Below are 21830 nucleotides of genomic sequence, written 5' to 3' on the forward strand. Positions count from 1 at the left end.
ATGAGTACATGGGATATTTGGTAAAGTGGTCTGAGTACTGCTTTGTTTCCGAAGCCCCCGGAAATCGATTCGTTGGATTCAGTACTTTCTCTCTCCTCTCTGCCATTTCTTTCGTACTCTTAATCTGTTCAATTTCTCATTCTGATGTTTCTGTATTCTATTCATTCAATCTTGGTTCCTTATGTGACATGCACTTCTGCTTTTCAAATGATTGTGTTATGTTGCTTATTTTCACATCTAGCTGTGACCACAATTCTTGTATTGTCCTTTAATTAATTAATTAATTATTTATTTTTTTCTGAATAAAGGAGTCGGTTTTGAATTATATTTTCTTTCATGTCTCCTTGAATGTTTTGCCTTCGATATACAGTCGTGGGAAATAAGTTTTTCTCCCTCTTGAGAACTTAAATTTATGAGGTCGACTAGCTCAAGAAACAGCCAGACATTTGCAGAAACTGGAATTAGTTCTAATCTGATTTTACCGTGCAAATTATTTGATTAGTATTCTTTTTCAGAGACATGATTTGATACTTGATAGGAATGATAAATTTTATTTGAAAACAAGTTAGAAATAGCTTAGGCTAGTGCAAGAAACCTTGATCACTGGGCATGAATTTCTTCGGGATGAATTGATTTTAACCTAGGATGCCAGAAAGAAAAAAATTAATTAATTAGAAAGGATTTGTAGGAAAGCAAGCTCTATTTTTTTTAAACCAATACTTTTGTATTTTTATGCACACACACACACACATATATCTATAAAGGTAATGGAATCCTAATATATAGGAAAAAATGTGTTGCAATAAATTTCAGATTAAAAAAGCAGATTTTTTGTGTTCCATATAGCAGTTTACAGGAAGAGAGAATCCTTCCAGTCAACAAATTTTGGACATGTATAAATTTCGGTGTATAAGGTTGTATATGTTGGGTTCAAATCTATTTCTATGCTTAAGTTCTCTATTATTTCCACTCTTTTTTGTTGGGTCTCAGAGAGAGATTATAGATCTATATAGGAGATTTTTGTTTTTTTGGCCTCTTTGAAGGTTTGAGGCGCCTTTTGGCCCTGTGTTTTTTTGGGTTCCACTCCCCTTTTGAGCGTTTTCAATAAAATCTTACTTATAAAAAAAAAAAAAAAAAAAAATTGGTATATGTTATTGTATAAGTTTACTGGTTGTGCCCCTTCGGAACCTATTATTGATCTACTTTGCCTCCAAAAAAGAAAAATAAATAGGAGACAGAGAGAGCGCTCCCTTAGACATGGTCAGAAGGACAGGGCTAGTGATTGTCCACCTACTTGGCATGATATCTACACATCAAGTGATCGGGTAAGGCCTATAAAATGAGAATGATTTACAAAATTATGGAGATAGGCTAAAGATGGTTGGTTAGAAGTAGTTTTTTATTTTTTATTTTTACAGTTTGGGTAATTAATAATCACATCAAATGAGTAAGGATTGAAAAAATAATTTTAGAATTAAATTCTGCACAGAATTAATAGTTTCAAGATTTTAGACAATCAAATTTTTTGAAAATTATAAATTGTGTTTGTCTGTTGAAATTTTGACAGATAATAGGGCTATAGGAGCTTATTGGTTATTGCCCTAGTTGGAAGTGTTACTGGTAAAGAGGAGTACGATGCAAACAAGACACATATGCATATTTTTTACTACTGTGCTTTGATTCTATAGTGGTCGTTCCCCACCCCCCATCCCATTCAAACAATCACATCTTTTGCCAAAAGAATAAATAAATAAGAAATGATAAATGCAAATTTTGGATATGTTTCTTGTCAGAGTGATGTTATATGTCAACTCTCAATTATATGTGCTCAAATTACCATATCAATTGACCCAACTTTTGGAATTGAAATTATTTGGTCTTATTAGAACCCCTATATAGCTTGGGCTTTGAATTTGTATGGACCTAATAAGCATTTGATAACTTTATTGGGACAAGTCAACTACGTTTCTTTTTTAACAGGAATATAAAAATAAACAGATTCTTGCTAAAAAAGAATTCATTCAGATAGAATTTACAAAAATATGAATCCATGTCTATACTCTGCATTGTTTTTGCCTGTACTTTGCTTACGTCCATCCGCTAATGTTGCTATTACTTGATGGAAGGCTACGTGGACCTAATGCCTTTTAATCTGTTCATTATAGTTATGGGAAAAACTCAAAAACATGACTACTGGCATGGCCAGATATTTGGTTTGGCTTTGGCTCCTGAGTATCACATAATTCAATTCGCCAAGAACCTGGCGAACCACCTGGAAGATATCTTTGACCATACGTAAGAGCGAAACACACTAAAGTATTCTGATTTATGTCTCTTTATTTTTGAAACGTAAAATAATCTGAGAATGTGTGGTATTGTGAATTGAGTAAATCTTCATTTGTCCATCATACTGGAAAAACTTTCTCATGTGTTTTATTGCTAATATCAATATAAACATTAATTGATTATGATCGTCCTAATATGTCAGAATGATCAGTTAAACCTCATATATCCTTTAGGTTTGTTAATTTTTTTAGCCTGTATACATTCACTGTACTTAATTCTATGGAGCTCATTATGGGGCTTATGTAGCTCATCAAAAGGTAAGGCTTTTGTCTTTTTATCTCATTATATTTGTACTAATCTTATATTGTGCTTGTTTAACCTCTTCTGCTTCAAACTTGAAAAACTAAAGTTGTGAAGTCACTATTGTAACTGGCAATCAGACTTACGAGGTTATCCATGTTGCACATAAGGATAGTGCATGTATATATCTTATATGTACATGTCTTTGAGTAGATGTGTGGATATTTAGATGCTGCAGGTGCGTTGCACTATGCGGTATATACTCTCACTCTCACGTTAAGGAAGCTTTTGTGCATTTTTTAATAGACTTGGTCAATTTATGTGCTTTTTGTTTGTTAAGAGAAGGGACATTTCTAGAGCTTTTTTTTTTTTTTTTTTGGCTCCTTCAACAACTGCTCATTCTAAAATTTTGCTGGAATTTTTTTTAAAAAATAATCAACTAAATCTAAGCTTGTCTTTCTATGTAGTTATTCTTTTTGTCTATATAGGTTGAGATAGTTATGAAAGATATAATAACATGTAGTCTTAACTGAGGTTATGGCCTTAGAATGGAATGATGAGAAAGTATTCGTGTAACCGGCCCCAAAGATTGGGAAAAGGCTTTGTGGAGTTGAGTGGCTTGTTTGTCTTTTTATTTATTTATTTTTTTTTATATTTTTTAATGGTACATTTGTGTCACTAAAGTTCACCAATCAGCCTGTATTATGGCTTCGGTTGAGTGTAAAGATTGGGGATATTTTGAATACCCAACCCTACAGTGCGTTTTGTCCCAACTTATGGACAGTGCTGCATGAATCCTATTTTCCATGTTTCTCATTTTGGCTATTTTTGTTTGTCATAAACTAATATGCTTTTCTACTCTCTTTCAACCGTTGGCCTTTCTCTCATCCTTGCACCACCTTCGTAAATTATATTCATTTTTAAACCATATTCACCGATTTTATTCGTGTCCAATATTTTCGCTACTTGGAGAATGTATTTGATTTTTTGTTTACCTTTTCATTCCGTAGAACTTATAAAATAGAAGTTTTTGATATTAGCCATACCACCAACTTCATTTTATGGACATATTGATTACCAATTGCCAACTCATTAAGAAAAATTCCAAAAGAGCGTGTAAATTTTGTTCAATTGATATTCGATCCCTATCCAAAGAAGAAGGCTGCACATGCTCTTCATTCAAAGTGTGAAATCAGGTTGATGATCATTTTGCTCAAAGTCACCGTTATTTAACTGCTTTTTCAAAATTTTAAACAAGAGTCCAGGGCTTTGTAAACATTTCAATGTAGTTTCTTTTCTTATGACTCTCTCTTGCAACTTGCAGTTTGGTCATTTTGTGCATGTTAATGCTTCAACAATTTGACAATGGCGAGTATTTAAGAGTGCTCTACACAATTCATGATTTTTCCCTCTTTCTTTTTCTATAGAAAATTTATTCTCGAGGTTTTCACCTCACTTATGAACGAAATGTATGTTTTTGAATAAAATGAATAGAAAATCTCATATTCAATTGTATGCTATCATGATAACTACCTGTATTTTCTTCATCTTTACCAGTTGCAGTCTTTACCTTAATGAATCTTATAATTTACGCGCGCTGTTCTCTCAGCTTTAGTCCTAAAGTACCTTTCTTTTGGCAGTGACGCTGCATTCTATGTGGACCTCATTCTGAGAGCATCACACTCATGGAAAATAAAGATGTTTGAGGAGGTAGTGGTTATCTATTTTCCTTTTTGACAAATTGTAGAGCTAACCTTATTTTCACATGAGCTGCGAACTTTGTATATTTCAACAGAACTCCAGGAATTTTTGGATTTAATTATATGTTCGCACACACACACATGCACACATAATAAAAAAATCACTATGATATAAAAAAAACTTGCTGATGAATTCCATGCCTTTTGGTTGAAGGAATTCTTACAAGAAAAATATCCCAGCACCACCCATTGATTACAGAAACTAAAATTAACATCGTGATCCATATATGAAACTAGATAAGTGTGTTGTAGGTATGACATTTATATGTTGAATTTATAGTTCTTTTCCCTCTTCTTTCGAATTTCTAGGTTGAATTTTTCGGTATTTCTATTTATAATCTCTATCCCTTCTTTTTTGTCCAGCTTGGTTACGTAATCTATAAACGGAAGGAGAAGTTTTTTGAGGGCAAGGAGGATGGGTTCAGTGAGCATCCTCTCTCGTTTCAATAATGAAATTCCTATTCCCTGCTTTATAACTTGTACTGCATATCCTCTCTGATTTGTGATTTGTTTACAGAAATGAGGAAACCATTATCTCGGGATAAAGAAAAGAAAACTATCATCCCCCCTAGACCTAAAAGTTCTTATGCTCCGGATGAACTGGGCACAGCAAATGATGATGCTCTACGCAAATACGATGAATACTGATACTAGTGAAACTTCAGCACGAGAATTTGATCGAAATGCATTGATGTGAAGATCCGGGAATTAGGCACCGTATACCGGTGGTAGATTTTTTTTGTTATGAACTTGTGAGAAATGTGATATATGAATATGAATGTACACTATCTGATGACAAGCTATTCCTTGTAGCAGGAACAATTGAATATACTATTTTGATGTTGAAACTTGTTGTTGTTGTTGTTAGATGTTTACTTAACTGGTGTTGAAACTTGTTGTTGTTGTTGTTAGATGTTTACTTAACTGGTGTTTGGTTATACATTTTCAACTCCAAAAGGTTCCATTTGGATTGAAAGTTTTGAAATGATTGGATTTCTGTGCAATTATTTATAGTTTTAGTAAGTAATTTTGGTCCAAGTTTTAATAAAAATGCATAAAGTGATTTTAGAGATTTATGACAGATTTTAAAATATTTTTCTTTTTGTCACAAAGTATTAATTAGTAATTTAGTATTACTTTAGAGCAGGTCCAATGGTGAGGGATCCGGTGATTTTGGGCCAGATTTGAAGATTGGCCTGCCCCAATGGACTCTCCAAAAAGTGGGCCCTATAAAGAGGCTCTTGATCCAGGTCGCCAATTACTAAGATTGGGTTGGCGATTTGCGGGCCCGCATCAGTTTTCTTTTTCTATTTTAATTCTGGCCCAAACAGTATTTAGCCCAAAACACTATTTGGTAAGGCATGTTTGGCTGATTTTGGCCTCTTTTTTTTTTCCTCAAAATAATTGAACCAAAGAGCCGTTAAGGCACTGTTTGGCTGACAGAAACAGTGCCTTAAAGGCTTTTTTGGGTAAAAAAGTTAAAAAATAATAGATAGAAGTGTTTTTTTATTTTTAATTTGCTTTTTAAAATATTACTACTGCCATATAGCAGCTTTAGGCACTGTTTGGCTGACCCAAACAGTGCCTTAACAGCTATATTGGCACAAAAACCTATTTTTTGAATTTTTTTTAAAAAAAATAATTATATACATATTTATTTATTTATTTTAAATATAACCGCTAGAAATATAGCCGTTAGGAAAAAGTTAAAAAATAAATTTTATTTTAAATTTTAAAAATATTAAAATATTAATATTTTTGGAGAGTGAAAATGTACCATTGGAGTACATCCGATAGCTAAAATTTGGAGATTCTAAAACGCTGACGTGGCTATGAAAAATGTTGATGTGGCTATAAAAAAATGCTGATGTGGCAAATTCGAAGAGTCTATTGGAGATGCCCTTAGGACTACGAAAATACCAAGGTTTCAACTCCAATTAGGAGTGAAACTCTAATCAAGACTGAAACGCTAAAATTCTAGAAATACAATATTGGAAATAATTATAAATATATTTTTTGATTAATTTAGCTTGTTATTTTTTAAAAAAAAATAATTAAAATAATGTTTTGGCTATTTTTTTTTTTCTAAAATAAATGTATACATTTTTCCATAGTTGTTGAAACTATTTTAAAAGAACATAATTGAACAGAGTATTAGAAATTGTTTGGTTTCATCTCTAAACAATAATATTTTGATCTCAAATAATTTTAAAATTTAAAACGTAAAATCTTTTCACTATAGCTTTTGGAAAAGAGTTACTAAAACATGGTTTAAAAAAAAAACAGTAGATTTCGAAATATATATATATATATACACACTTTGACGAAGAACTTTTATGATGTCACTAGAACCATTAAGTTTGAAAGAAAAGAAAATACCACTAAATCATAGGTCTAAGCAAATTTTGTAAATATTCTAAAAATTATTTTATTATTAGAATTTTTCAAAAAAAAATTAAACCACTGAGAAATGATACTTACAGGTGCAAAGCGGTTTATAGCTGGGTCAGGTAGACCGGCGGTTGGGCCCAATCTTTAAAAAACGTAGAGGGATGTTATTTTCCCGCATTGGCCCATTCTTTCACACAATTCACACACACAGTGCGAGAGAGAGAGATGACGACCATTCGAAGATTTGACTGCAACGATCTTCTCCGATTCGCGTCTGTAAATCTTGACCGTCTCGCTGTAACAGTAAGTGGCATCTTATTTGGTCCATATCTGTTATTGTTTTCTTGATTGAGTTAATGAATTGATAAAAGGGGAGGGTTTGAAGCATATATATTGTGTGATGAATGTAGTTCGATATGAATATCTACATGACTTTCATGGGAAGTTAGCCTCGGTACTTCCTTGCAAGGAGCCTCGGTACTTCCTTGCAAGGGCGGAGGTAGCTTGTGCCTGGGGGGCAGCTGCCCCCCCTGTTCATGCTGCCCGTTAAATTTTTTTGTTTTTTTATATATAAATTTAAAAAAATTGACACAATGCCCCCCTAAAATTGATAAAATGGCCCTTCAGCCCTTGAATCCACTAAATTTTATTTTATTTTATGCCTATAATTTGTAAATATTTATAAAACACCCTTATAAAATTTTAAAGTATCCTCATAAAATTATCTATTTCTAAAAATGCCTTTAGTTGTTTATTCCTTTTCCTTCTTATTCTTCAAATTTCTTTTTATTTCATTTTCTTCATAAAAATTCCTTTTTCTTCTTAAAAATTTCTTTTTTCTTGCACTCATGCATTATTTATGTGCAATAACCCTTTTTTTTTTTTTTTTTCTTCTTTTTTCTCTTCTAATTCATTTTTTATTCACTTATTCTGCTGCACAGTTGTTACACTATTATATTTTTTGCCTCCTTGAAAAAAATTATTTTATCAGTATTAATATGCCCCCCGAACCAAATTTCTGGCTCCGCCCCTGCTTCCTTGTTGCCGATGCTCCCGGAAATCGAATGATAGGATACAGTACTTTTCTCTCTCCTTCTCTGCCATTTCTTTTTGTACTCTTAGTCTGTTCAATCAATCTTGGTTCCTCATGTAACAATTCTTGTATTGTCCTTATAAATTTTCCCTTTTCTGTGAGAAATAAAGCAATAATTTTTCCCCCCTTTTGAGAACTTAAATTTATGGGGTGGACTAGTGCAAGAAACATTGAGACATTTGCAGAAAGTGGAATGAGTTCTTACCGTGCGATTAATTTGATTAGTATTGTTTGTCAGAGACATGAGTTGATACTTGATAGGAATGAGAAATTTTATTTGAAAAGAAGTTGGAAATTGCTTAGATTTGTGCAAGAAATATTGAGACATCTGCATGCATTTTGTACAGATCTCTTCACTTGGCATCAATTTCCTCTAGATGAATGTATTATAACCTAGGATGCATATGTAGGAAAAAATGTTGCAATAGTAAGGGCTATTCTTTTGGGGATAGATAGTATTCTCTTGTTTAATTTATCATTACTAGAAAAACAATTGCCAATTTTTAGTTCTCATAATTCTCTTTAAATATATAAACTCACATCGCACGCATACCTACACACATATAAAAGTGCTCCAGGTAACATATTCGGAGAGTCAGAGGATGGAAGTTGGGGAATAAAGATGCTGGTTACTTAGCTTAAGTTAGAAACATTTGAGGGAATCTCATGAAGTCCAACATAAGAAGTGGAAGAGACGTTTGCCCACGTATCTTGGTGTCATTTTGGTTCACTACAGTGTTACTGATGATGGTGCGCAATGTTTAACAGGTGGAGAAGGCTTGGTGGATAATTCCCCTTTTTTCCTATGTGGTGGATATTGGGGAGCAGAATGGGGCACCATTTTGATGGGTGGCAGAGCTGAACGACGGATTAAAAAAGCAGATTTTGGTGTTTCACATAGCTGTGAAGAGGAAGAGAGAATCCCTCAAGTCAACAAATTTTGGACATGTATAAATTATGGATTCTTTGTATAAGGTGGTATAAATTTTGTATAAGTTTACAGGTTGTGCCCCTTCAGAACCTATTATTGAACTACTTTACCTCTAAAAAAGAAAAAGAAATAGAGGGGAGAGAGAGAGAGAGATGGTCAGAAGGACAGGGCTAGTGATTGCCCACTTACTTGGCATGAGATCTACTCCTCACAGCAATTAGGTAAGGCTTATAGATTAATTGTCAAAGTAGTTTTGGATAGATTGATTTACAAAGTAGCTTTAAGATGGAGCATTTCTTCAGGAACACAAGAATGGTTTACAAAATTGTGAAGATAGGTTAAAGATGAAGTCAGTAAAGAAGTTGTAGTATTTTTTTTATTTACCTTGTTAATAACCCATCTACTCCAAAAGCTTAAGCTGTTAGAGATGGTATAACTTAAATATTTAAATCCTTCAATACGCCCCCTCACGTGTAGCCTTCTTTTGGTCCAACACGTGTATCAATTTTAAATCAGGGTGACGGTAAGGTTTGAACACAGGACCTTGCCTGCTCTTATACCATGTTAATAATCCATCTATTCCAAAAGCTTAAGCTATTAGAGAGGGTGTAACTTAAATATTTAAATCTTTCAACATACCTGTTTGCACATTAAATGAGTGAGGATTGGAAAGATGATTTTCTGTAACAAGGATATCCATTATTAACGTACTCGCGGGCTTCCTTTATATATATATATAAGTACAACTAGTCTAGTAAAATATAAACTTTTTCACTTTGAATGGTGAGAATGTCATGGAAACTGCTACGTGCAATGGTAATTTTTTAGCTTCCTAGTGGGAAAAAGTGCAGGTCTGGTCTAATGGCATTCATGTCACAGTAAAGCTAGATGTTGAGTTTGTACCTTGTCCTTCTACCTAGGTCCTCGGATTTATCAAGACAAACATGTGTAATATTATTTTGTTTACATGTGCATATGCTGTGCAATAAAGCAATTATGTTTCACCCAAAATGATTTTTGTGAGTTCATTATTTTAATAAAAATGTCATTTAGAAGTAAATTCTGCACAGAATTAACAGTTTCAAGATTTTAGACAACTGAAATTTGTGAAAATTTTAAATTGTGTTTGTCTGTTGAAATTTTGATGGATAGTAATGCTACAGATAATAGTGCTAGAGGAGCTTATTGGTTATTGACCCAGTTGGAAGTGTTACTGGTAGAGAGGAGTACAATGAAAACAGAACCACATGCACATATGCATAATTTTTACCCCAAAACTCAAACAATCCCACATTTTGCTGAAAGATAAATAAATAAGAAAAGTTAAATGCAAATTTTGGCACTTTTTTTTTTTGTCAGAGTGATGTTGTATGTCAACTCTCAATTATATGTCCTCAAAGCACCATGTCAATTGACACCATTTTTGGAATTGAAATTATTCTGTCATATTAAAACCCCTGTATAACTTGGGCTTCGACTTCATAGGAACCTAATAAGCTTTTGGTATCTTTTATAGGGACATCTAGGTTTCATTTTTAACAGGAATATAAATGTCTATACTTTGCATTGTCTTTGCCTGTACTTTTTCTTACATCCATCAGCTAATATTGCTATTACTTGATGGAAGGATACGTGGACCTAGTCACCTAATGCTTTTTAATCTGTTCTTTATAGTTGGGGGAAAAAATGAAAAACATGGGAAATTATGGCATGGCCATATAAGTGCAGTGAGTTTTAGTTCCGAGTATTGCTCTCCGCAATTCGTCAAGAACCTGATGAACCACCTGGAAGATATCTTTGACCATCTGTAAGGGAAAAACACACTACAGTATTCTGATTTATGTTTCTTGATTTTTGAAACATAGAATGACCTAAAAATGTGGTATTGTGAGTTGAGTTAGTCTTCATTTGTCCATTATATTGAAAAAACTATCTCACGTGTTTTATTGCTAATTCTAATATAAACATTAACTGATTCTGATCATTCTAATTATCAGAATGATAATTTAAATTTCATATATCCTTCAGGTTTGTTGTTATTATTTTTAGCCTATATAAATTCACCCTATTTATATGGAGCTCGTGATGGGGCTTATGTTGCTTAGCAAAAGGTAAGGCTTTTGTCTTTGATGTGGCCAACCGTTCTTGAATAGCCTCTTTGGCTATATACTTTTTTATCCCGTTATATTCGTACTAATCTTATTTACACGAACACTTACACGAAATGCGGAAAGGACATACAAGCGGAAAGGAAGCACATAAACTTAATGCATATAAGAAATTCAGACAACATCTGAGTTCTCTTAAGCGTTTACAAGCAGAAAATCTGTGTGTTGTTTACGGTCACGAGATTACAGACCCAAAAACCATTCTGTATGTTTTTTGTTTAACCTCTTCTGCTTCAAACTCGAAGAACTTCAGTTTTTAAGCCAGTATTGTAACAGGCAGTCGGGCTTATGAGGTTATCTATGTATCACATATGGATAATGCATCTATGTATTTATATGTACATGTCTTTGAGTATTTGTGGCTGCACTATGTAGCATACACTGTTAGAGTCTCGCGTTAAGGAAACTTTGTGCATTTTTTAATAGACTAAGGCAATTTATGTGCTTTTTGTTTGTTAGGAGAAGGGCTATTCTTAGAGCTGTTTTTTCTCCTTTAGCAGCTATTCATACCTTGTTCTAATTTTTTTCTTGAAAATTTCTTGAAATAGCCAACTAAATCGAAGCTTTTCTTTCTATATTGTTATTGTTTTTATTTATTTGGTTGAGATAGTTAGGGAAAATATGATGACACGTGATCTTAACTGAAGTCATGGCCTTAGATAGAGTGGAATGATGAAAAGGTATTCATGTAAACGGCCCCAAATTGGGAAAAGGCTTCCTTGAGTTGAGTTACTTGTTTGTACGTTGGTGTCACTGAAGTTCACCAATCAGCCTGTATTATTCCTTCGGTTGAGTATTAAGATTGGGGATACTTTGAATACCCATATCAACAGCGCCTTTTGTCCTAACTTATAGATAATGCTGCATGAATCCTATTTTCCATGTTACTCATTTTGGCTATTTTTGCTTGTCATAAACTAAGATACCCTTATACTCTCCCTCAACCGTTGGCCTTTCTTAAATCCTTTCACCACCTTCATAGATTTATTTTCATGTTTAAACCATATTCTCTAATTTTATTCTTGTGTCCAATGTGTGCTACTTATATATAATTTATTGAGAATGTATTTATTGAGAATGTGCTACTTATATAAATACATTCTCAATAATAATATATATATTTTTTTTTCATCAAAAAAAATTTTATTGAGAATGTATTTATTTTTGTGTTTAGATTTTCATTCCTCAGCACTTATCAATTTGAAATTTTTTATATTAGCCAGACCACCAGCTTTAATCCTTAGTAGCATCTCTTGCCACCCCAAAGGATGAGGTAAGGCCATGTTGGACAACTTCATTTTGTGGACATATTGATTATTAATTGCCAACTCATTTAATAAAACTCCAAAAGAACATGAAAACCGTAAAGTTTGATCAATTGATACCTATCCAAAGAAGAAGGCTGTGCATTCTCTTCATTCAAAGTGTGAAATTAGTTTGAAGATCATTTTGGCACAAAGTCAACATTATTAAGCTGTTACTTCAAAAAAATTAAATAGGAGTGGGATTGCAAAGATTTAATTGTGGGTTCTTTGCTTGTGACTCTCTTGGAAATTGTCGTTTGTTCATTTTGTGCATGTTAACACTTCAACAATTTGTCAATGGCGAGTATTTAGGAGTGCTCTACAAGATTCATAATCTTTCCTTTTTTATAAATATAAAAATAAAAAATCATAGTATAATAAGTACTCATGTGATGCTTATGCAATAAAAAATCACTGCGACATAATTGATATGTTATTTTATATATAAATTTAAGTAAAAATAAGGAAAAACTAGCTGATGAATTTCACGCATTTTTATGTCTTGAGGATCTATCTCCCTTTGTGGGTGTTCTGTCCAAGGAATGATAACAAAAAGAACATCTCAACACCACCCATTGATTACAGCAACTAAAATTGATGTTGTGATCCATACTGTTGCATTTTCTAAATTGTTAGAGCCCCTCTATGAAACTGGATAAGGGTGTTGTAGTGATGACATTTATAGGTTGAATTTCCAGTTTTCCCTCTTCTTTTGATGTTATCCAAACTCACCATGTCATCACTTAAATTCCCCGTGCAGTTCTTTGAATCTTCTCGATCTCTTTCTTTGAAAGCTACTATGATGACCATTGGATCCAAAATCAATGTGGTTTACTTGGAGTCTTGGAGGGAGTTGCATACCTTGAGGGTTTTAATCTAAACTAAATTAGCACAATGTCAGCAGTTAATACCTACTATATGATGGATTTTTTTGTGCTAAGAAGATGACTGGCTCAATGTATAATAATCTTACAGGTGGTTTGTGAATGGAACTGATTGGAAAGTCATGAATGGATGAATTTTTGAGTATTTCTGTCTTATAATATCTATCCCTTCCTTTTTCCAGCTTGGTTTTGTATTCTATGCACGGATGGAGCTCTTTTATTTTAAGGAGGAAGATGGGATAAGTGAGTATCATCTATTCCACTAACGAAATTCCTATTCTCTTCTCTATAACTTGGACTGCCTATCATCTCTGATTTGTGATTTGTTTACAGAAATGAGGAAACTATTATCTCGGGATACAGAGGAGAAATCTCTCAGACCCCCTGGAGATAAAACTTCGCGTGCTCCTCCTGGTGAACTGTACACAGCAAGTGATGATGAAGAAGTTATACCTGAAGATGAATACTGATGCTACTTGTGAAACTTTAGCAAGATAATTTTATTGATATGCATTGACGTGAAGATCCGGGAATTAGGCACCATAACTTGTGAAGATGAAGACTGATACTTGCGAAACTTAAGCAAGAGAATTTGATCGAAATCCGTAGATGTGAAGATTTTTTTAGTTAGGAAGTTAGGTCAAATGTGAAATATGAAGGGATGCTATCTGATGACAAGTTATGCAATGCAGCAGGAAAAAATGAGATGTTTTTGTAATGGTCTTTGAATTTATTAGTATTTTTATGTTGAAACTTTTTGTTGCTGTTAGATGTTTAATTAAATGGTGCTTGATTTTACATTTTCAACTCCATAAGGTTCCATTTGGAAATGAATTGATTTCTGTGCAATTATTTATAGTATTAGTTAGTAATTTTGGTCGTAGTTTTAATAAAATAATGATTTAGCGATTTTTTTTCCTAAAAACAATGTTTATATTTTTTCTAAAGTTATTTAGACTATTTTTAAAGAACATAATTAGACAGGCTATTAGAAATTGTTTGGTTTCATCTCAAAAAATTTTGATTTGTTCTCAAGGAATTTTAAAAATAAATTAATAATACGTAAAATCTTTCTTAAAACTGAGTTTTTTTTTTTTTTTTTTTAAAAAAAAAAAGGAGTAGATTTCGTAAATATTTATATATTTTCTGACAAAGAACTCTCACGATGTGATTCGATTTTTATTAAGGTTAAAAGAAAGGAAATACTTGGATCATAAATCTAAGCAAATTTTGTAAATATTTTGTAAAACCTTCCGCATTGGCGCATTCTCTCACACATTTCACACACCCAGGGGCAAGATAGAGCAAGTGGAATACATTTATTTGATATAAATGACTTTGGAAATTTTTTTTTATTTAAATGACAAAAATACTTCTAATATTTGATTCTTTTATCTAGAAATTAAGAATATTAATGTCATTTCACTTTGAAAATGTAATACATTTATTTAAAAAGAAACAGAGAGAGGGGGTCTAAATAATAAATCAAGATATATTATATAAAAAAAAAATGTGAGTCTCTTATATTTTTAATTAAATCCTTGCATAACTCCACTCTTTTTATATTTTTAATTAAATCCTTGCATGACTCCACTCTTTTATTTTTAATTAAATGATACTTTGGAGAAATTATTACTACATGACATGCAAGTAACTCTCTAAATAAAATTAACAAATTTGTTTATATGTGTAGAAGTTTCAGGCTCCAAAAGTTTCTGTGATCAGATAAATTCTGCACCACTTGATCCAAATTCTGTCTAAGTTGTTCGGTTGAAGATCCCAAATATATCTCAGGATAGCAGCTCTATTTGCTACCTCAAGGTTGGGAATGCCTAATCCTCCTTCACCTTTGGGCCTGAAAACTGCATGCCTTGCAAACTTTGAACCTGTTCTTAGTTGTTCGTCGTCTTTTTACGGCTTAGAGTGGCAGTTATTATTATTAATTAGGGTTAATTACATTGACACCCCCTGAGGTTTAGCATAATGACAACCATATACAAGTTGAGCTTTTTTTGAACAATGACAACCCTTCAACTTTGACAAAGTTAATAAAGACACCAATAGCCACTATCAGATGGTGAATTTAACTACAAAATATAGCAGGTGGGTTAAAATTAGGCTTTCCAATGGGTTGTTATTTGGCTGTCAAAATTTACCTTTACCATTTTTTCTACCAAATCTAACAAAACAAATAGCAATAGCTATTTTTATATTTTATTTCTACCAAACACCAATAGCTAACAATCCTCTAGCTTTGTAAAATCCCTTCCAATAGCAACTTGACCTTAAACTTATGCTTGATCTTTGTAGGAAAGTAGCAGGAAACCAATTTCATACCAGGTCACAAATGCAGTCCATATATGAAAGAGAATCTAGATCATCATGAGAGAGAAACAATGATAAATTTTTTTAAAAGGAAAAAAAGAAGAAGATATCAACACGAGACATTGGTGATTAATTCTAAAAGTACTTGTAGTTAATCATAAATAAATAATGACCGTAGTGACAATAATAGTCTCCTAATTATAAATTAGTTGTTGAACAAATTCAAAATATTTTATTAAGCTGAGTATAAAACATGGATCAATCATCAATCTTAAAATTCGCTGTCATCCATCTGCAACGACCGTCTCTCTCTCTCTCATCCATTTGCAACAACTGGCTATTATCGATAGCGACCGGCACTTAAAGGCGACGAACACCACCTCCTGCTTCTGTTGTCTGATTTTTGTATTTTTTTCTTCCCCTACAGACCTTGATTAGCAGTTGGAAAGGGGGGGGGGGGGGGGGGAGGGGAGTTGAGAGACAGCGGCTGAAGCTTGCGAACAACGAACCCGAACTGGAACAGCGGGCGATGAAAACTAAAAGATATGGGTTTTGATATAGGTAATAGGTTTTGAACTTTGGATTCTTGCATAAAGATAGATAAACTGAAATATATGGGTTTTAAACTTTTGATTCTTGTAGATTTTATAGTTTGTAGTTGGAGAGAGAGAGAAATGGGGCAAGTTCTCAGAGTTGAGAACAGAGATGGAGGCGATTGGGGAGGCTGAAATGATTTGCCCTAAAACTATATATATTTTTAATAATAATATAATCAAATATATATAATATACACACATATATATATGTAATATATATAAATTTCTGAAAAAGAAAAAATGCATATTATATAAAAAAATTAATTCACAAATAACGGTAAAAAAATTATTAAAAAATTGTTTTTTTTTTTTTTTTTTGGTTCTTTTTTGACCAGATATTTTAGATTTTTGCTTCTTTTTAATTAGGTTTAATTTTAGTTTCCTTCTAATATTTACAACTTGACTTGGAATGTGCCTAATATATATTACTGATGCAAATATGAATGGTGGGAATGGTAATTGAAAAAGAATGGTGATTGTGTCAAAAAATAGTATTTTGCATGAAATGCACCATTGGAACAGAATTGCTAAAATGTAACATTTTGACACTCTAGTACCTGTCAAAATATAGATTTGGCATGCGAAAATAACTTTTAGTATTGAAGATGGTCTAACTATTCTCATTAATAGCATTTAACCAACCGGGCAACCATATGCTTCGACCCGCATTGAATGCCGGGCCATTCATTGAAGATAAAAGGACATCGAACCCATATGAAATTTTACCATTGGCAAATTGTATCAAGTAAGAAGATTTTTGAAGGTTTGGTTTTTTTTTTTTTTTACCTTGTTGCGCAGCTAGGGTAATTTCACCCGTCAAGGTTAGCAGAATAGGTGTGCAAAGTTTGATTTAACAAATGATGATAGGCCCAAGAAATGGTTTTGACTCTATGCATATTGTTGGGCTGGGCTTGAGGGTACTAAAACTGCATGTAATACTTTGTGGGCTTTTTCAAGTATATTATGGAACTATGGTTAGGCATATTGCGGCCCAGCTAATGGCAAGGTCAATAATAATTAAAACAGTAATGTTGGATAATGACTTTCCTTATTCTCCTGCATTAATGTTTTCAAATTTGATTCATAGAGTAGTACTTTGTAAATTGAATGTAAATTGAATGCATTAATACCAAATTATTTTAGAATAAAAAAAATAATAAATAAGACATATTTTTAAAAAATGTTTAAATATGACCCTTGGGACGATACGACTCAAAAGCGGGGTGCAATAATAAAATTTTTTTAGTAATTTTAGGCGGATAATAGTAATATTTTATAAGTAAAATAATTAAAAAAAAATTGTTGATGACACTCCTGATGAGTTTAAATTGTCTGCCTAAAAAGAAAAAAATATATATGAAGAATTCCTTGATATGAATATAAATTATCTTTAAAAATAATAATAATAATATATAATGACTTTATCCGTATTCAGGGTACATATAGATCTGTTGCTGCTCAAAAGTAAACAAGGAAATAAGTTGAAAACAATGGAACACCTAATGACATTTCTTTTATGTTGCTTCTCAATCATATTAAGATTAAATCTCAATGAGATACCTAACATCTTGGAGATCGGAAGTTCAAATCGTCTAAGGTTACCTTCAAAAAGAAAAAAAGAAAAAAAAAAAAAAATCAATAATTAGTTAAACCAGTGTTGTAGTATAGGAGAATTACATGTAGCAATGAAAGATTATGCCATACTTTAAAGGGTCCGACATAATATTTCACTATTGGCCACCATGTTATTTTTACTATTTAATGCAGTAAATTTGTTGCAGGACTCACACCATCCAATAATGGGTGGGATAAATTCCAATAGGTTGATTTAGGTAATAGATTTTAAAGCAGGCAAATATTAAAAGAATATCATTACTGTTCCTTATTTAACTTTCCCATTTTAATTAATTACACAAAGGTTCCTTATTGTTCTTTTAATATTTGCCTGCCTTAAAATCTATGACCTAAATCAACCTATTGGAATTTATCCCACCCATTATTGGATGGTGCGAGTCCCGCAACGAATTTACTGCATTAAATAGTAAAAAGAACATGGTGGCCAATAGTGAAAGATTATGTCGCTAGCATTTATGTTGCCTAATTTAATACCAATCACACATATGAGGTGTTTTGGTTACGCTTTCAATCCCCTTTAATAAATATTCTTAACTTTTTATCTGCACCAAACACGTCCATCTATCATCAATAGGGACCGTGACCACTAACTTTTTTATTTGCTTAATATTTGATATTTTGAATTGCGTTTGCAATTAGATGTAGATCTTATAATACATATTTTTTACAAATAATTGTGTCTTTAACAAGTGACGGAACAGGATTTCAAGTGAGGGGACACACTATAAAAAAAAATAATACGGAGTACATATATATATATATATATATATATATATATATATATATAACAACTATAAAATTAAGAAATAGTTAAAAAGTTTCAATTGGGGAAGAAAAATTTGACTTTTTCTATTAAAAAAATTTAGAGAATGTGAAGAGTAAAAAAGAAAATTAAAAAAAATATAAGAATATAATTTTAGGAACTACATATTTGAGGGGGGCACTATATAAATTTTTTCATTTATGTAAAATTTTTTTTTAAAATTACCACATATATTATAGGTTGTTGGCCAACTCAGGAGACACGTGCCCCCCTAGACCTTAATTGGCTCCGTCCCTGTTTATAATATATATATATATATATATATATATATATATATATAAGTGGAATTCAATCATATTTATCTCAAATATTAACTTACAAGAAGTTCATTACTTAGCTTATAAAGGAAGGTCGTTATCTGACTTTTAGAAAAAGTTTCTTAATTAACTTACAAAAAAAAAACCCATTTTTTAAGCTATATATATACATATATCCTGATAGATGTACTTGACAAGTGAATAAAAGAAAACTTTTCACTTTATTATTTTGTGCCTCATTGTTCCTTGATTTTTGTTTAATTCTCTCTCTTCTTGGTATATCTATAATACATTATGAGCACAACTCTCTAACCACTTGTGATTTGAACAAGAAACTTTATTTCCCTATTTTTATCTCAACTATATATGCGATATTAGTTTTGATAAATTGTTAGGTTTAGTTGTTTTACTGAATAAAATAGTATTTCTTACTTCAAAGGATAAGAAAATCTTATTTATTTATTATTGTTCATGAATTAAGTTGTTCACTTAAGTGATATATGTGCTCACATTATGATCAGTTTTACCGCTTTTATTATTTAATAATTTATTAATTATGATCGATTTTACCGTCTTTATATTTTATTAACTATGGTCAATTTTACCGTCTTTATTATTTAATGATTAATTAATCATGGTCGGTTTTATCGCTTTTATTATTTACGGTCGGTTTTACCGCCTTTATCATTTAATGATTTATGGTTGATTTTACCGCCTTTATTGTTTAATAATTTATTCACTATGGATGGTTTTACTGCCTTTATTATTTAATTATACTGTGATTATAATAGTTTATATTATATTATGTTGTTGTTTCACTTAATGCCATTTTATTATTAAGATATAGTTTATTTATATATTATGCTAAATTGTGTTCTTATATTATTGTCATATCTAGTTATTCTAAAAACGTCAAACTTGACAAAAATGGAATTCGTGACTTTGGATATTTCTGACAAAATTTATTTATCTTGGATTCTGGATGTTTAGATCCATTTAGATGCCATGGGTCTTGGAAATACAATTAAAAAAAAAAAAAAGAATGATACATCATTACAAGATAAAGCAAATGACATGTTTTTTCTTCGTCGCCATATTAACGAAGAGTTAAAAACTGAATACCTCACTAAAAGGGATCCCTAAGTTTATGAAAAACTTTGAAAGAAATATATGATTATCAAAAAACAGTTGCATTAAATAGTTAAAAGAACATGGTGCCCAATGGTGAAAGATTATGTCGCTAGCATTTTTGCTATCTAATTTAATACCAATCACACATATGATGTTAACTTTTTATCAGCACCAAATACATCAATCTAAAAACACTCAACCCTATTACAAATTTATTATATTGTCCCAATTTTAGTTTGGGGTGTTAAAATAGAGCGTGCTGCTTACTTACATTGACAAAATATTTTTAATAATAGAATTATTTCTGCAAAAACACGTGTCAACCATGTGGTGTTACATTTTTTTTGTTATTAAAAAAATGACCCTAAGCATATTAAATAATAGAAGCGGACGTTTACTCATCTACTAATAAAAATGATTGAATTTTAATGTTTGAATTAAAATTTAAAATAATTTATGACTAAAGACATTCAAAGAATATTTTTAAAAAAATTAACATCAAATTATGCATTTCCTTTTTAAACACAGATGAGGCCTTCCATTTTATTTATTTTTAGAAATACAATAAATCTAACTTTAAAAATCTTCTTCCAATTGAGTTTTGAATTAATCGTTTTTTTTTTATGTATATAATTTTTCAAAATAAGAATTAAACTTTGTAATTAGAATTTTATTCAAAATTTAGTGACTATATAAAATATATTAGTTTGCCATTTAAACATATTTGAAAAAAATTACTAGCTATCCTAATTGTTGTCAATTTTATATTTAAATTGTGTAGTAATTAGTCAATTTTTTGAAGTATAAAAATGATTCAATTTTTTTAAAAAATAAAATAAATAATGATATTTTAACGACTTATTTAGTTTTTTGTTTACCAAATCGAGAATTCTACAAAAGATTTTTTTATTTAAATTAAATGAACTAAATTAAAATATTCATGTTTCTTATAATTTTGTAATTTTTAAAATATCGATTTTTGCTTTTTAAATAAAGTAGAATATCATAATGGTAATTTAGTCATTCAATGAGCCCTTAACGATTCATTAATAGAATTGGGGTAATGTGATAACTTTGTAATAGTATTGAAGTTTTTGAAAGATATTTAAGATTTTATAATAAAAAATTAAAAATAACAAAAATTTTATGATTTTAGCCCATTTATTTATTTATAAGTTAAACCAAACACACTTACACTTAATTAAAGAGTAAAGAAAACTTGAACAATCAAATATTACATACGCTTGAATGTAAATAATTCTTTGCCGGTCAAGTCTTTGTAGAGGGACTCTTTACATAATTGTTGTAAATATATATATATATATATATATATATATATATATATATATAGGGTATACGCGTTTTTATTTTGGTATTTTTATTTTTATCGTACTGTGTAGCTGTGAACAATGAAAAAAAGCATTTGATAAAAAAATATTTTATTTTGCACAGTGCCTTTTTGTGAATACTGGTCAAAAGTCAGAACATCAATTTTGTATTTTTACATGTTTCACTACTATAGCAACGAGAATAGCTGAAAGAAAAAATAATAAATAAAACTCTTAAATGATATTTTTAAATTAACCAATATATTTTTAAAACTTGCAATATTTTTAGACCAGCACATGTTTTATTATTTTTGATTCAAAAAATCTTACAACAACAAATAAGTGTTACCAAATAAATTTTTTATTATTGTAAAAAACACAATAGAATAAATTATTTTATTTTAAATAAAACAATGACGTAAAAACAAAATGCATACAATACAACCATGACATTTCCAGTTCCATAGGATAGTTGCTAAAAATACCCGCAGTGAAAGATAACAGTAAATCAGTAAAAAGAAACTAAAGAGAGTACAGTACCATACAGTACACCGTAATAAACGACATTGAAAATTGCGAGCGACCATAAATAAAAGATTCCGCGCGTATTTATACGAC

At 31.1% G+C, this 21830-nt stretch overlaps 1 protein-coding gene across 1 annotated transcript; it reads left to right on the forward strand.

The window, feature by feature from the left end:
- Positions 1–2166: 2166 nt before the first annotated feature.
- LOC132310233 (N-terminal acetyltransferase B complex catalytic subunit NAA20-like) lies at positions 2167–5167 on the forward strand. Its single transcript, XM_059808433.1, has 4 exons — positions 2167–2295; positions 4227–4296; positions 4710–4770; positions 4864–5167. Exons 1-4 carry the CDS (start codon positions 2168–2170, stop codon positions 4992–4994), a joined length of 390 nt encoding a protein of 129 aa, XP_059664416.1. The 5' UTR covers position 2167; the 3' UTR covers positions 4995–5167.
- The last annotated feature ends 16663 nt before the right edge of the window (positions 5168–21830 follow it).

This window comes from Cornus florida, unplaced genomic scaffold (assembly GCF_030987335.1).
Source record: "Cornus florida cultivar Cherokee Brave unplaced genomic scaffold, ASM3098733v1 CherokeeBrave_3.0.0_Hap2_Chr05, whole genome shotgun sequence".
NCBI classification, from domain to species: domain Eukaryota; kingdom Viridiplantae; phylum Streptophyta; class Magnoliopsida; order Cornales; family Cornaceae; genus Cornus; species Cornus florida.

Coding starts and splice junctions, on each gene's coding strand:
- LOC132310233 (XM_059808433.1), top strand. CDS start 2,168: ATGGGAAAAACTCAAAAACATGACTACTGGCATGGCCAGATATTTGGT. Junction 4,297..4,709: donor AAATAAAGATGTTTGAGGAG/GTAGTGGTTATC, acceptor TTTTTTGTCCAG/CTTGGTTACGTAATCTATAA. Junction 4,771..4,863: donor GGGCAAGGAGGATGGGTTCA/GTGAGCATCCTC, acceptor ATTTGTTTACAG/AAATGAGGAAACCATTATCT.